Below are 13,503 nucleotides of genomic sequence, written 5' to 3'. Positions count from 1 at the left end.
AGTTTTTAGCTTCGCGGAAAGATGACTAAACGAGCGTGGCCGCGAAGAAGGTGCACGCCCACGCACGTCCAAGGTGCAGCACTCGAAATATCTGGCTGCGATATGTCTTGTTGTGACACAACAAGTTGCTGCAGCACCCACCTTCGTTGATACAAGTCAATTTTACGATATGACATTTATTAACAATCATTTGAAGTTTCCTTTTTGGTATACGCGATTATCTATAGTGTATAAAATTCCGTTTTTCCTCTGCTGATTTTTTTCCCATTCGGCCACCTAAAAAAAGAATTCAATCGGATCTATGCTTGGTAACATCGACGCTTGGTGGTTTAACAAGTTTATCTTCATTTGATTGTACCAAAAATATAATGGGATATATTTCGATGGTTTACTTGTTTCTCGTTGTTTGTCTTAAAAAAATTATTAAAAAATTCGCGACTTAGATGATTACTAGAAAGATAGGAACTTCGTTTCTCAGATTATGGAAATTTATTGATTATACTTCAAGTAGAAAAAAGTAATGATTCAAATCATTTTTAGTCTATTTCAATCAAATTTCTATTCGGTTAGGTTCATAGAACGAGTATATTCTCATTGGGTGGTATTGAAACGATCGGTTCAGATTATTTATCAAGCTGCTCCAATAATACTAGTTCGCGTTGCATGAACCGGCTTAAGTCGTCTTGCGCGGTATTTATTTGTTCGTAACTTTACGCTACTATCGCGTGGATTTCGACGTCGAAATCAATGGCGGAAGTGACCCGATTAGCAGTGAAATACAAGAAAATGCGGCCAACATCGTGTGGTGCTAGGTGGCCAGCCAATCAGACGAACGAATACGGGTGCCGCGTGTCGGAAATAGATTTCGCTTAAACTAAAGGTTGATCCACCGACGCCACTTTAACCATCTACAACGTTCGATTTATACACCATGAAATCGATCGAAATCTCCGCATGACCGGTCACGCTTTTCGTGAAATATTTAAATTCACCGCGTGAATACAGAAACGACACCTGTATCACGTATACTGATATTTATAGCATTGTCGTACAGCTGCATTTATTAAACAATTGTCTGATATTTGATAGTAACGTTTCCTGTTCAAATACGTGATCTTTTTAAATAGCAAGATAAAGAAAAATACAAGGGTGAAATCAAAATTACGCGCTAAAGAGAATTGCGCACAATCCAGTGCGCATGCGTTGTATATGATATAAATTTCGTTGCATTCTTGTCCGTTTAAATCACGTAAAACAGGTGAAAAGATATTGTGAGGGGAAATATAACAATTATTGTGTGTCTTCAAGCACTTGAAATCGGATGTAGTAAAATTTGAGAAGATTAAAGTAAATTTAGATCGAATTTCGATCGAAAAAGAAGAGTTCGACATTCGGCAAGAAACAAGTGGTAAATAAATGTAAAGGTTATAAATTTGTGTGATCAGTTACTTTGGATTGCCTAGCAAATATAGCATCGTTAATTGATAATCGATAATTAATAAAATTAGAAGATATTTGATTAAAAAATGGTTTGATGATGTCGATAAGTTACCAACCGATTGAAGAAGAGTTTATGTCTTTACTGAAATCCGATATTTGAATCGCTGCCATTTAAACTAAGGTGGCAGCACTGTTGTTAAAAATGTAAATTTGAAACAAACGTGTAAATTTGTTATCACAACACAAAGGGCTTAAAGTAACATTCGTGTTGTTTTTTCTTTGTTTTAGAATGATGGTGTAATGTGGAATTCTCTGCAATGGCTTCCAATACTTCAATTACGTCCAAAACAAAACAAGGTAAGTTACACGACCAAGCGTCTCAGTTTAAACATTCAGATTTAAAATTACATATATATGTATATGTATATGTATGTATATCGCAATAAAAGAAGTAATGTTTTGATAAATCTGTGTTCAGAAATTTCAACGGAGATAACTCGAGTTATCAGGCGAGAGGGAGTCACAGTCGAGTCATCAGGCAGGGTGAGTTGCACTTTCATCAATTTCAAATAATCTCATACAGAAAATGATTATCTCTAACCTGTCCTTATTATCAGAAATTGCTTTCCTCTATCAAAGTGACATATGGCGCGTAAACCGGCATTGCGGATCTACATGCTCATTAATCGCGTGTTCTCAAAGGAAACAGGGCAGACAAAGGTCGAAACATCAAACGTTTTTGAGTAATTGGCTAAACGGCAACTAACAAGACGTATATGCCTGCACGCTAAATACGTTACGTCACGATACCGCCATCTAAATTAAACTAAAACCAAGGCGCACCGCACGAAGGTAGATAGAATATCTGGTTCGATGCCAAAGACTGAAGACAACCAAGAACTCACCGCCATTCCAACTACTCCCGCAACGCACGAACACGTATCTCATTCTTCTCGGCGACCCGCCTCTTCCCTGCGTCGCTCTTCAGCTTTTCTCTTCAGCTGCTATCTCGCCCGTTAATTAATTTAATTTTTTTTCCCTACCGTCTTCGCTGCAGCCGTCATGATTTATACGAAACGCATTCTGTCGGTGTTTCACGCTTCCTGGAAGCCCAATCTGTTAGCATGCCGGTCCTCTGGTCAACGGCGCGTATGCCTCTCGATTTCGAAACGTCTCGTTTCCATTCTTAATTAGGCCTTAATTAATTATAAAATACTTGAGATTGTTTCGTTTGATTCGATTCGTTAACGCAGTTGTTAATAACAAGTCGGTTGTTAGTAACAAGTATTGACGATTGAAAAATAGATTATACAGATATATGATTTTGCTCTCCAAATGTGGATTTGCTCTTTTTTTCTTACTTGCTCTTTCACAAACTTTCACTTGTTTCCTAGCATTTCGAGTTGTTCTTTTTCCACGATATAAGCGAAAGATATCTGACTTATCTTTTGCTTCTCATTTGCATTTAAGAGATTTTGGCAGAACATCAAAATAGAAAATTCGTATCAGTGGTCACTCATCATCTGACTTGTGCTTCACGGGGAAAGATATTTATTGATACTTTCTCTCTCTCTCTCTCTCTCTCTCTGATGAGATACAAAACCTATCGTTGTAAATATAAAATAAACAATCTGCAAATTTCTCTTCTTCTGAATGAATTCTATCATTCATTTCTATTTAACAAATAGTGTATAATTTGATCTCGCATTTCTTATATATTTAGATAAGATCGGTTCCTCTTTAAAATAAGTTATAGAGAAGATATTTTAACTTGGAGGATAATTTAATTCTGAAAATATAGAAGCACCGTCCTTCAGTTTCATCACCTATTTCAAAATCAAAGTTGGTTGAGTCAAGTGACATACATACATATCCAAAGAATCTAATCGTTCATAACCGAGTTATGTTTAGATTTGGCTTTTCTTTAACCATAAATCATTCGATAAATCGGTGGGAAATTCACGTGTATGATACTATATCCAGTCATCTCTTGCTCGGATAAAATCTTCGAAATAGCTTCCAAGGTGACTTAGTTTGTAATTTCACTTAACTGTTAAATAATTCTATCGTCTGCATCTTTAATCAGTCTAAATGATTTAATCGTTATTCTTTTATAACTTGTTAAACGATTTATGCGATCATCTAAAATACTCGTCCTCCTGAAATCCGTCGCATAAATTTCATTTATGGAAGAGGAACGCAATAGCTGTCATAAATAGTTTCTCTATCGATAATTGAATGCCAGTTCAATGAATCACAACGCAGTGGCGTTGACATGTTCAGTTTCATCCAGTGTGAAGAGTTTGGCAGACAATCAAAATCATACATTAAGACAAACACCAATAGAAGTGGCGCTGCTACATTGAGTGGAATTTAATGGCTTTCAGTAAAGAATGACAGATTGTTAAACATTAATATCTTCATATTAACGCATTGTTGTCAATAAAAACGAACATCTGAAATTCTCAATGATGGAGCAAATAGCACGTGCAATTCACTTTTTCTTTTTTACGTAAAACAAATTTATTCAACAGTTAATTGATATGAAATAAATGATAAAATCTACCAGGTTTTTACAGTGTGTTTCAAGTTAAAATTCCTTGTCACCTCTGTATAAATTATCGCCGTCGAATCGGCCAAAATTCAACGCACAAGAGATTCCTCGTAAATCAAAACGAACCTTGGAAGATCTAATAATTGTTTGGCTGCAAGTTCAAGCGTTATCGTAAATCGTCCCGAATAAAATGGTTCTGAACCATTAGCCTGCTTTTGTGAAGTTATGAAACGTTTGGCAAATGTGCGGAATCGTTATTTTTTCATTTGTGAAGAATTGTAACTCTAGTTCAACAATATAGCAGATCAATGATATAGTGGTAATATTATTAGTCAGAATAGATTAGAACAATTTTTTGATTTTGTGCCTTAAATATAGCTGCATTTTAGGCGCCATTTCGTTCGTCGCAATTTTGATGTCTTAGAAGCATTTCACGCTCATTTTTCGATGTAAATATCATCATTATTGATGCAGTGGTGATTGCCAAATTAATGCCATAGTCAGAAAGTTGACAACCAGAACGGTTCAGTAGAACTGTTTTCTCGTTTTTTATTTTACATTCCTCCTTTTAGCTTTTTCAAATATTTTAATTTTTCAAATATAAAAATATTATTAATTGCACCATCTTATTCACATATATTTAGGTATACGCTATTATACGTTATCATAAATTTTGTTGCATGGCAAGGTGTCAATTTCACTTCGATACTTCTCAACGTCTAAATAGCTTTGGATTCGTTGTCACCTGCTGTCGCAACATATCGTTCACACGGAAATTTATTAGCTTGAACGGAAGAATTCAACCAAAACATGGTAACAGGTGTCTTATTCATCTTCTGTGGATTAAGTTTTTGTCGCTTGTACGCGCCAGATTTATCGCTCAGTAAATTACATGCATTCGCGTTTCGAAGTAAATAATTACATTACGCAGAATGCAGGAGAAAAGGAGTTTCAAACGAAAAAACGGGTCTACTTCGACGATGTCGTAAATAGGCATTCATTTTCAATTATATCCTTCCCTTGTGTTTCGTAGTTATCGTGGAACAATTCGGCGTGCTTTGATAATTTTAGACAATCGAGTTTCGACGAACGAAACGAATTTCATATCGTGATCGTAAGTAGGTCGCGAGAATAGTTTCTCATACAGCCGTGCGAAATGCAGCGCGATTTATAACAGATAATGACGCAACGGTCTTAAAGAAAGAAATTGGGCCTGCGGTAGGCGTTTGTGGCAACAATCGGATCGGCTTTAAATAACCGGCATCAACATTGCCCTTTTCCCAGCTTGTTTGTTGAACAAACAACCTTTCAACCGCCGTCAGGCACCAACTGCAACTGTTCTTTCAATAAGAAAGTGGACGAGAGAATTCGAAGAGATTTCATCGATTCTATTTAACCATATTTCCCTTGCCGTTCTCGTAAAACACCATTTTCACTTCGGCTCATCTCTATCGTTTCTTCATTCTGCCTCGTCCAGAGCACGCTACATCCGACAATGTTGGTAAATTAGAACTCTGAAGACAGAGAGGTGCCGTCGCGGGGAATTCCCTCGGTGACGCGGGAAAAAACGACGATGTCACCGTGTCCGCGGATGCGATGCGTGTGTACACTCTTTGGACACGCGACACGTACAGATTCGGGCCCGTGTACTCCCCGTTCTAAAGATGTATTGGAGAAGTGTAAGAAGGGTAGCTATTTCTGGTCGTGCGGAGCCGAGAGACTCGTCGCGCAAACGGCGCTCTCAGCCACTTGGTACATCGGCTAGTCTGGCGTTCGCCGCGTATCGCAATACACTTTTCGTAAGGAACAGCACCAAGTGAACTCTGCATAACATGACACGCGAGTCTGATTCAGAGAGAGGCAGTGATCGTTAGAACAGGGATCGGGGTGTATTGGAGCTCGAGGAAACGTGGAACCCGTCGACTCTCTGGAAATGATACGAAACGATGTCTTTATCATTGACGAGAGACGAGAATGATCTTTAGAGTCTATCGAAGAGTTCTAATTGACTTTCGTGGTTGGTTAGAAACGAGATTTCTCTGTGATTAACGTCGTTGGACGTCGCGGGAAATTGACGGAACGACGAAGAAACGTGTGGGTCCAGGAAAATCGCTGATCTCAAGAAAATTGAATAATATATTCTAAGTATTCTAAGACCTTAAAGTTAACGCGCTCCTAGAACATCTGTCGGGAATTATTTTGTCTTTTGTTTGAGGCAAAAGTGTCGTCTACGGTTGATTGTCGTGGACGCGAAACGACGTGTCTGACAACCAATACCGAGTGCAGTGCACCGGCGTGAAAATAGATGGTTGGTGGTTGGTGAAGATCGGTTGGTGAAAGTGATGAGGTGGAAATAGTTTGCCGCGCTGAATCTCTTGCCGGAGGGAAGACAGATAGGACCTGACATCCGTGGTTATCGCAAATGAATGGGAACCGTGGACAGCTCGGCGTTTAGCGGCTGGCTTTGAACGGTGCTACGGGACAATTAACGCGTTCATTAATATCGGTGCAAGCGACGATGTACTACTCGTAAAACCGAGAATAAATTCAAAGTAAAATCGCGAAACGACTGACTGTGGGACAAAGAGAATGAAACAGAAAATCTTAAAACGAGAATCGTACAACCTAACACGCAAGAACGAGATTCATGAATGAGGCGCGACATCGTGTGACAAACGGATAGGAAAATATGTCAAGCTAATGTTTGTCGTCGCCGAAGCTGACGATCATCGTCAATGTGGAAGAAGCTGCTAGCCAAAAATCCGCGGATGAAGAAGGTGAACTATTACACGAAGGGGTCACTTCTTTGGTGAGCTTCGAGAGCAGCCACGAGAGAGAGAGAGAGAGAGAGAGAGAGAGAGAGAGAGAGAGAAAGGAAGAGACTCTTTTCTACGACGAGGAAATCATCAAATTGGCCAGTTACCAGGGACGAAACGAACGAACGAACAGCTCCCACGGAATCCTCGTAGGCATCCCGTACGTAAAAATAAACTGTGCCTCGTCGACGAGGCACGAGCTACCGACTTCGGGTTCGACGAAACGCTTTTTAACGAGCACGCGATGAAAACAATGTGGAAACATCGAGACGAGAAATTACGGTAAAAAAAAAATATATGCCTGTCGACACTGATGCGTCGCCTCAAGGTAATTGCCGAAGATTACTTTACTAATTCTCGAGGACTATCTTTATTCGAATCGCCCGACGAATATCGATACTTATTAGATAAATCGGACGAATGATCGTGGATTAAATCGTTAAATTTGCTAGACAAGTCAAATGACTCATCCTCGAGAAGAAATTGAACGCAGCATTCGCGTAAATGACCTTTGCAAGTAAGCAGAGACTTTATTTTGAGAAACCTCTAGAGGATCACCGTAATTGGAGCCGGAGAAAAAATAGTATATTTTCGTCATCGTTCACTGGCAAGGAGACCGCGACATTTTCAAAGATATCTTGACACACCGTGGAAATTTTAAATTTAGTCGTGCGAGGCTCGCGAAGGGTGGAAGGATAATTAGAGCGAAATTGGACAGTCATTCATGAAGTTTGCCAGTCACGTGTCACGCGGCCAGACTTGCAGGAGATTTCATCAATCCACACGCGAACGAATTATGGCGAGGAGGGAACAATATGAATCGTTGATTCACGTGTCGACATTGGACTTGTTAACTGACGTAAGCAAGGTGAACGCTGGGGGGAAGTCGCGATTGAATGATCACGCACAAGAATTCGTGGTTCTCTTCGTGGATAGGATGCCAAGTTTTTAGCAATCGTCAATGACAGAGACTTCCTACAACATTTTCGTACGAAAGGGATCTTTGTGTACCGTTCTATTCATAATCAACAACATTGCACTCGAACTGCGAAAATATCTCCGAATGTTTTGAACAAAATCGAGATTACGCCGACGAGGGTTAAAGAGAGGAGATAGAGTAAATGAATCTTTAAGAAACTCCGCGGGTGGAGACGAACAATGTCCTTTTGCAGGATAACAGGAAGAAGCAGGGGCCTCCCTAAGCCAAATTACTTCCCCCTTTTACCACCGATCAGCCCGGCTGACGCGAAACGTTTCTGCCGGATCACCGGCAAATCGTACGGTCTGCCTACTCATCATTACATTCCAGTCTTATTGGGTATTCACAGCCACGACAAATCGAAATGCAAGATAACGAATGCTTCCGGTCTAGGGCCGCACCATTATACAGCTGGCTTCGTCCTGGGCGAGAAGAAGAAACACGTGGTCCTCAAGGACTACCGTTACGTGTTCCCAGTGCTGGAAGGAGAAGGGGAACAGCAAAGAGCTCTGAGAGATTTACTGAGCAAGAAACATCCTCTCGTCGAAGAGGAACAGGCAAAGTTCGTGTACACGGTAGAAGAGAGAAGATGCAGCCTGGTGTTTCCATCCAGATTGGAGGCCGCGGTCAGGGACGGGGACGTGAAGGACGTGATGTTGTCCAGGGACTGCGATACAGTTCTGTTCAGGCTGAAACAAGGGAAAAACGTTTCGGTTGATTTCAAGAATTTGGAAGACTTCGAGAATCTTTACGATGGGCTTGGACCGAGTCAGGAGGTGTTGAAGGAAAGGGAGAGGCTGGAAGCGGAGGCTAAACGGCGCAAGAGAAAACGACAGGCTGGCTTGAGCTATGCCAAGAGGATTTTCGAGGAGAAAGAGAGGGCTGCCGAAGAGGAGGAGCTAAGACAGACGAAGCAGTTAAAACTTCGAAGCGTCAAGGAAGAAACGCAGGAAGAAATGAAGGAAGAAACGTGGAAGAACGTGAATTTAAAACAGGCTAGAAGCAGAGCGTGTAACTTCATCTCCGTGACGAAACCTTTGAAGGGCGGAGAGAAGTCTCTGCCAGAAACTTTGGATTGGAACTCGTTCCAGGATACTAATGAACCATCGATGCAACCGATCGTCGATAAATTGCCCACTCCTGTCAAAGTGGAGCCTCAGATTGTCGAGCAAAGTGCCACAACGTCGTGCACCAGTCCTATCTCGGAGAGCACGGGAGGATTCGAGGCGATATCAATCGTGAAGCCATTGACGCCGCTGAAAATAGAACCGGACGCTGCTCTACAGTCCGCCATACGGGATGTTCCAGCGAGCGGCTTGAAAGAGGTGTCCAATGTAAACATGAAGCTTTTGCAAGCAGGTGAGGAGGCAATAGAACAGCTGCCAAGAGTGGAAGAGATTCCAGAGTTGGTGCAGAAGCTGAGCAAGGGTAAGGTGACGACTCAACACAACGTTAAAGGTCTGAAATTAGACATAAAATCCGCGCAGAGATTTATCACCGGCCAGACGGTGCAGACGCCGAACGGACCTATTTTTGTACCTGGCCAGACGCTGCAAACACCTCAGGGTCCTGCGTTCGTTCCTGGCTTAACCGTGAACACTCCTGACGGTCCTCTCCTCGTTGCTGGACAGATACTCAACTTGAAAGAACAAGATAACAAGGAAACACCTGTATTTATAGCTGGACAAACGTTGGCCACGGAACAGGGTCATCGATTCATTCAGGGTCAAACTTTCCACACTAACGAAGGAGCCAGATTTGTTCAAGGTCAAACCGTTCTTACAGACGACGGTCCAAAATTCGTCGCCGGCCAAGTGACTAAAGATGGAACTTTCATTCCTGGTCAGACCATTCACACTCCTGACGGACCTCGATTTATGCCTGGTCAAACTATCACTGACAATCATGGAGAACAGATATTTGTCCCAGGGCAGAGCGTACGAATGAACGAAACGTGGGAATTTATTCCTGGACAGACGATCGAAACTCCGACTGGGGAAATGAAGTTCGTTTCAGGCCAGACGATTCCAACTTGTCAGGGATTACAGTTTGTACCGGGGCAGTACGTGGTTTCAAATTCTGGGGAAAATTACTTTATGCCTGGCATAGTTAAAGACACTGAGAATGGTTCGACTTTCGTTCCTGGTATGACTCTGGACACTCCGAAGGGGCAAAAGTTCGTGGAAGGTCAAGTAGTGAGAACGCCAATGGGTGAAAAATTCCTTCCAGGAAGCACTAGGATAACAGACAAAGGGATCGAATTTGCCGCAGCTAGTACGTTCGACGAGGTTGTGTTTTACGATGCTGGACCTGTTGGTATGCCGGTTGACCCAAAGACCGTCAACGTTTCCATTCAACAGAGCGAAATCTTCGGTCACATGGTGCAAACTGAGAAGGGAGTAGAATTCTTCCCAGAGGATGAGAAAAAATTACCAGAAGGTAAAAGGATAGTCCCGGGCCAGTTAGTCAGGGGTGGGAAAGACGGACCTCGATTCGTGCCTGGTGTGATGACAGAGGATGGTTTTCTGCCTGGTCAGATAGTGATGACAGAGAAAGGTGAGCAGTTCGTTCCAGGTCAAGTGATCGACACTAGCACTGGTCCTAAATTCGTTCCTGGTCAAATGGTAGAGACTAGAACAGGCACAAAATTCGTTCCTGGTCAAACCGTGGACACTGCGGATGGACCACGTTTCGTACCAGGTCAAATCGTCGAGACCAAGGCTGGTCCTACTTTTATTCCTGGCCAGGTAATCTCCACCGACGACGAAGGTTCTCGATTCGTACCTGGACAAGTAGTGGATACACCTGATGGGCCAAGATTCGTACCAGGTCGTGTCGTAGAGTCTGGAGAACTGGGAGTGACCTTCGTGCCTGGCCAGATAGTTCAGACCGAAGAAGGGCCGCGTTTCGTAGCTCCAGATCTTACTGACACGCCTGAAGGAGAATTAGAATTCTCTGTTCAAGGATTCGAGGTCACCCCTGAGGAATTGAAATTACTGAGGCCGCAGAATCTACATTACAATCGTCATGTTCAGCATCAGGGAGAGACCAGCATAGATGCAAGGATGCTCAGACAGTTGTCAGAAGCTGGTCTGTCTGTGGGGAGAAAAGTGACCACAGATTTGCCAGCTGTGGACGTGGACGTAGATCCAAAGGCGGTGGCTTTGGAACATGCGCTTGTTATGGCGGAGAAGCTCGGTTTACATGGCACCACTGCAGTGAAGATGGCGCAAATAGTGTCAACTGTTGCTCAGCTAGCGAAAAACATTGTGATTCAACAGGAGCAACAGCTGGATGAATATTGTATCGAATCAAAGTTTATGAATGGTGCAAAGTCTCCTGTTGTAAACGGCAATAGAAACGGAGAAGAACAAGAGAATGAAAATGAAAATGATTATTGGTTGAAAGACGCAGTGAAGATAGCAATGACAAGCGCCGTTCTGGCGATTATGAGTCACTCTATGAATGAAAACGGCAACGATTCTAAGCAAGATTTCATTTATTCGTCCATTAGCGAAGCATTCAATGTCCTTTTGCGTCAGAGGGATAGCAGTGTCGATCAATCTGTGGAGGAAATCCTGCAGATACTTCTAGTCCCCCAGAATCGAAGTAACTTGTGTCAGTCGGCTCTGTTAAATTTACTAGAGAGTAAAAATAACAAAGTGGACATTTTAAAATCCACCGTGGGCAGCCAGTCTCTGAAGGAAGATGTAGTACTCGACAGATTATCCATGGTCCTCGAAGAAGAACACGGTACGGATTTAATCGGCCCTGCTTTCAGGACAGTCTCAAAAAACGACCCCGAACTGGTCTCTCGAGTTCTCCGAAAGGTATCCGAAGAGGTTTCCACTATCGTTACCGAGAAAGAAGCAGCCGAGACTGTTCACAAGGCCATCGTCCATGCAGTTAGAGAATCGAGCGAGATCCACGTGCAAGAATTGTTAAACGACGAGGGTGGAAACGTTCGAGAGATGTTTCTGCAGGCTGTAGGATTAGCCAGAGCTTTAGGTATGTCTAACATTGCCAGCAGTTTATTGGCAGTGATCAGCGATGAAAAGTCAACGCAAGCCCTAGCCGGCGATAGGGTAACGTTGGACGTTTTGAAACGTCTGACAGTGATGAGGAAACTAGCCGAGGAACGTCCACCGTTCATGAACGCTTTGACGCAATTATGCAGCGATCCAGAATTGGCCCGGACTGATCCACGATTGAGGACCCTCGTTCGAGAAAGCGCAGCTCTGATGATCGTACCCGAGGAAGGCCCTCTGCAATCGTCAACCGACGTACCGTCGATTCTGCTCCAGTCTGACAACAGTCTAGCCATGGAAGAATTCCTTTTGAGAAGAAACCACAGGCCATCCACAATCTTTATGATTCTGAAGCAAGGCATGCAGGCCGTGGTGCCCAGAGAAGCGTCCAGGTCTGTTCTAACTGGAGAAGTGGCTTACACGGTTCTTGACGAGGACGGAATCCATCATTTTGAACCACTCCACGTTTTCTCCGCGCTCCAACTCACTCGTCCAACCGCGCATCGATTTTCCATGTACTGCTGCCCCGTCGCGAAGGAAGAAGACGTGGACGTTGAAATGATGTCCACGTTCACGGGGACCACCTCGATGGCTAGCAGTCTTGACGGGTCTGGTACTGGGACCTATCAGAGACAAGAATTCAATGGTATTGTGTTGTCGAAGTCTGACAAGTCGTTTGGACAGTCCGGCAGCAGAGAGAACACGCCGAGTTTGAGGAGACTGAGCAACTTTCAGGATAATTACTTTGAACGGGTAATGTAGCGGTTATCAAACAGAGAATGATAAGACAAATGTACTCAATGTCGAGTCATCACGCAAACACGATCGTTTCTAAAATTTCTACCCCTACGAAAATGAAAAACGTATATCCCTCTCGAAATTTCCAGACATCTCGTATATCAAACTGCAGGAAAACACGCTGTGATCATTCAATAAATTCGTACTCTGCATTGTTGTAGAAATCATTGGACAACTACATCGTGGTGAAGGATTATAAAAACGATGGATTCTCCGTGAACGTTGGCGACATCGTCGAGGCGCTCGAATACGCCGATCCAGCCAAGTAAGAGAAACATTCAGCCCCGTGAAAGCTCGTCGGGCAAGCAAATTTCCGCGCGATCGTTTCACGATGGCGGAACGTTGACTTCGCGCGAAGACCGACCGTTCGTTCGCGTTTCTATTTCCGTGTGCGCAACGTGTGCCTGGGCTGAAAATAATCATCGCCGCAGGTCCTATATAGTCTAATGCGTTCAAACCATGCCGATACAATCTGTCACTCTTATCAAGTATTAGCTCGCTCCGTTCTAATTAAATGACGAACGATATATAGCGGCGTGTTGCGATACAAAGCGATTGCAATTAACTGCAGCTTCGTAAGTTGCTACGCTTGCTAAGTGCTCGTATTTAATACACTACACTACCCTTCTTATTATTAGGAATTACTAATATATTTTCTAGTTTCTTTAATGTGACCGATGCAAACTCCTAAACTCGTCAAACTCACGAACAAGAGCATGTCATCGCTTCGATAAAACTAAGTAACTGACCAAGAGCTGCTACAATTCTTCTTCTGCGATTCTCACGGAGGAAATTAATGTTGATCGACGAAAATAGCTGTGAGAATAAACAGGTCTTCTCACGTGGAACAATGTGAAATTTAATGGTGTTCTAACCGTAAATTAGAAA

The 13,503-nt window shown here is 42.8% G+C and overlaps 1 protein-coding gene across 7 annotated transcripts in view; it reads left to right on the top strand.

Annotated features, from left to right (window-relative positions):
- The window catches only part of LOC122531809 (obscurin), a 41,049-nt gene that overhangs the window by 1,455 nt on the left and 26,091 nt on the right, over positions 1 to 13,503 (top strand). For 4 of the 7 annotated variants that reach the window (XM_043660024.1, XM_043660022.1, XM_043660023.1 and 1 more), the window contains exons 1-2: positions 7,148 to 12,570; positions 12,777 to 12,880. In XM_043660024.1, coding sequence (XP_043515959.1) covers positions 7,969 to 12,570; positions 12,777 to 12,880 — 4,706 coding nt within the window. In that variant the 5' untranslated portion in view covers positions 7,148 to 7,968. Of the gene's footprint in view, positions 1 to 1,728; positions 1,798 to 1,918; positions 1,984 to 7,147; positions 12,571 to 12,776; positions 12,881 to 13,503 lie in introns of those variants that run through there. The other 3 variants (XM_043660027.1, XM_043660026.1, XM_043660025.1) reach the window with 3 other exon arrangements.

The sequence above is a fragment of the Frieseomelitta varia genome, unplaced genomic scaffold, assembly GCF_011392965.1.
Source record: "Frieseomelitta varia isolate USP_RPSP 00005682 unplaced genomic scaffold, Fvar_1.2 scaffold_418, whole genome shotgun sequence".
Lineage (NCBI taxonomy): Eukaryota > Metazoa > Arthropoda > Insecta > Hymenoptera > Apidae > Frieseomelitta > Frieseomelitta varia.
The sequence above is the reverse complement of the archived record's forward strand: the minus strand, read 5'-3'. Positions and strand labels throughout refer to the sequence as shown.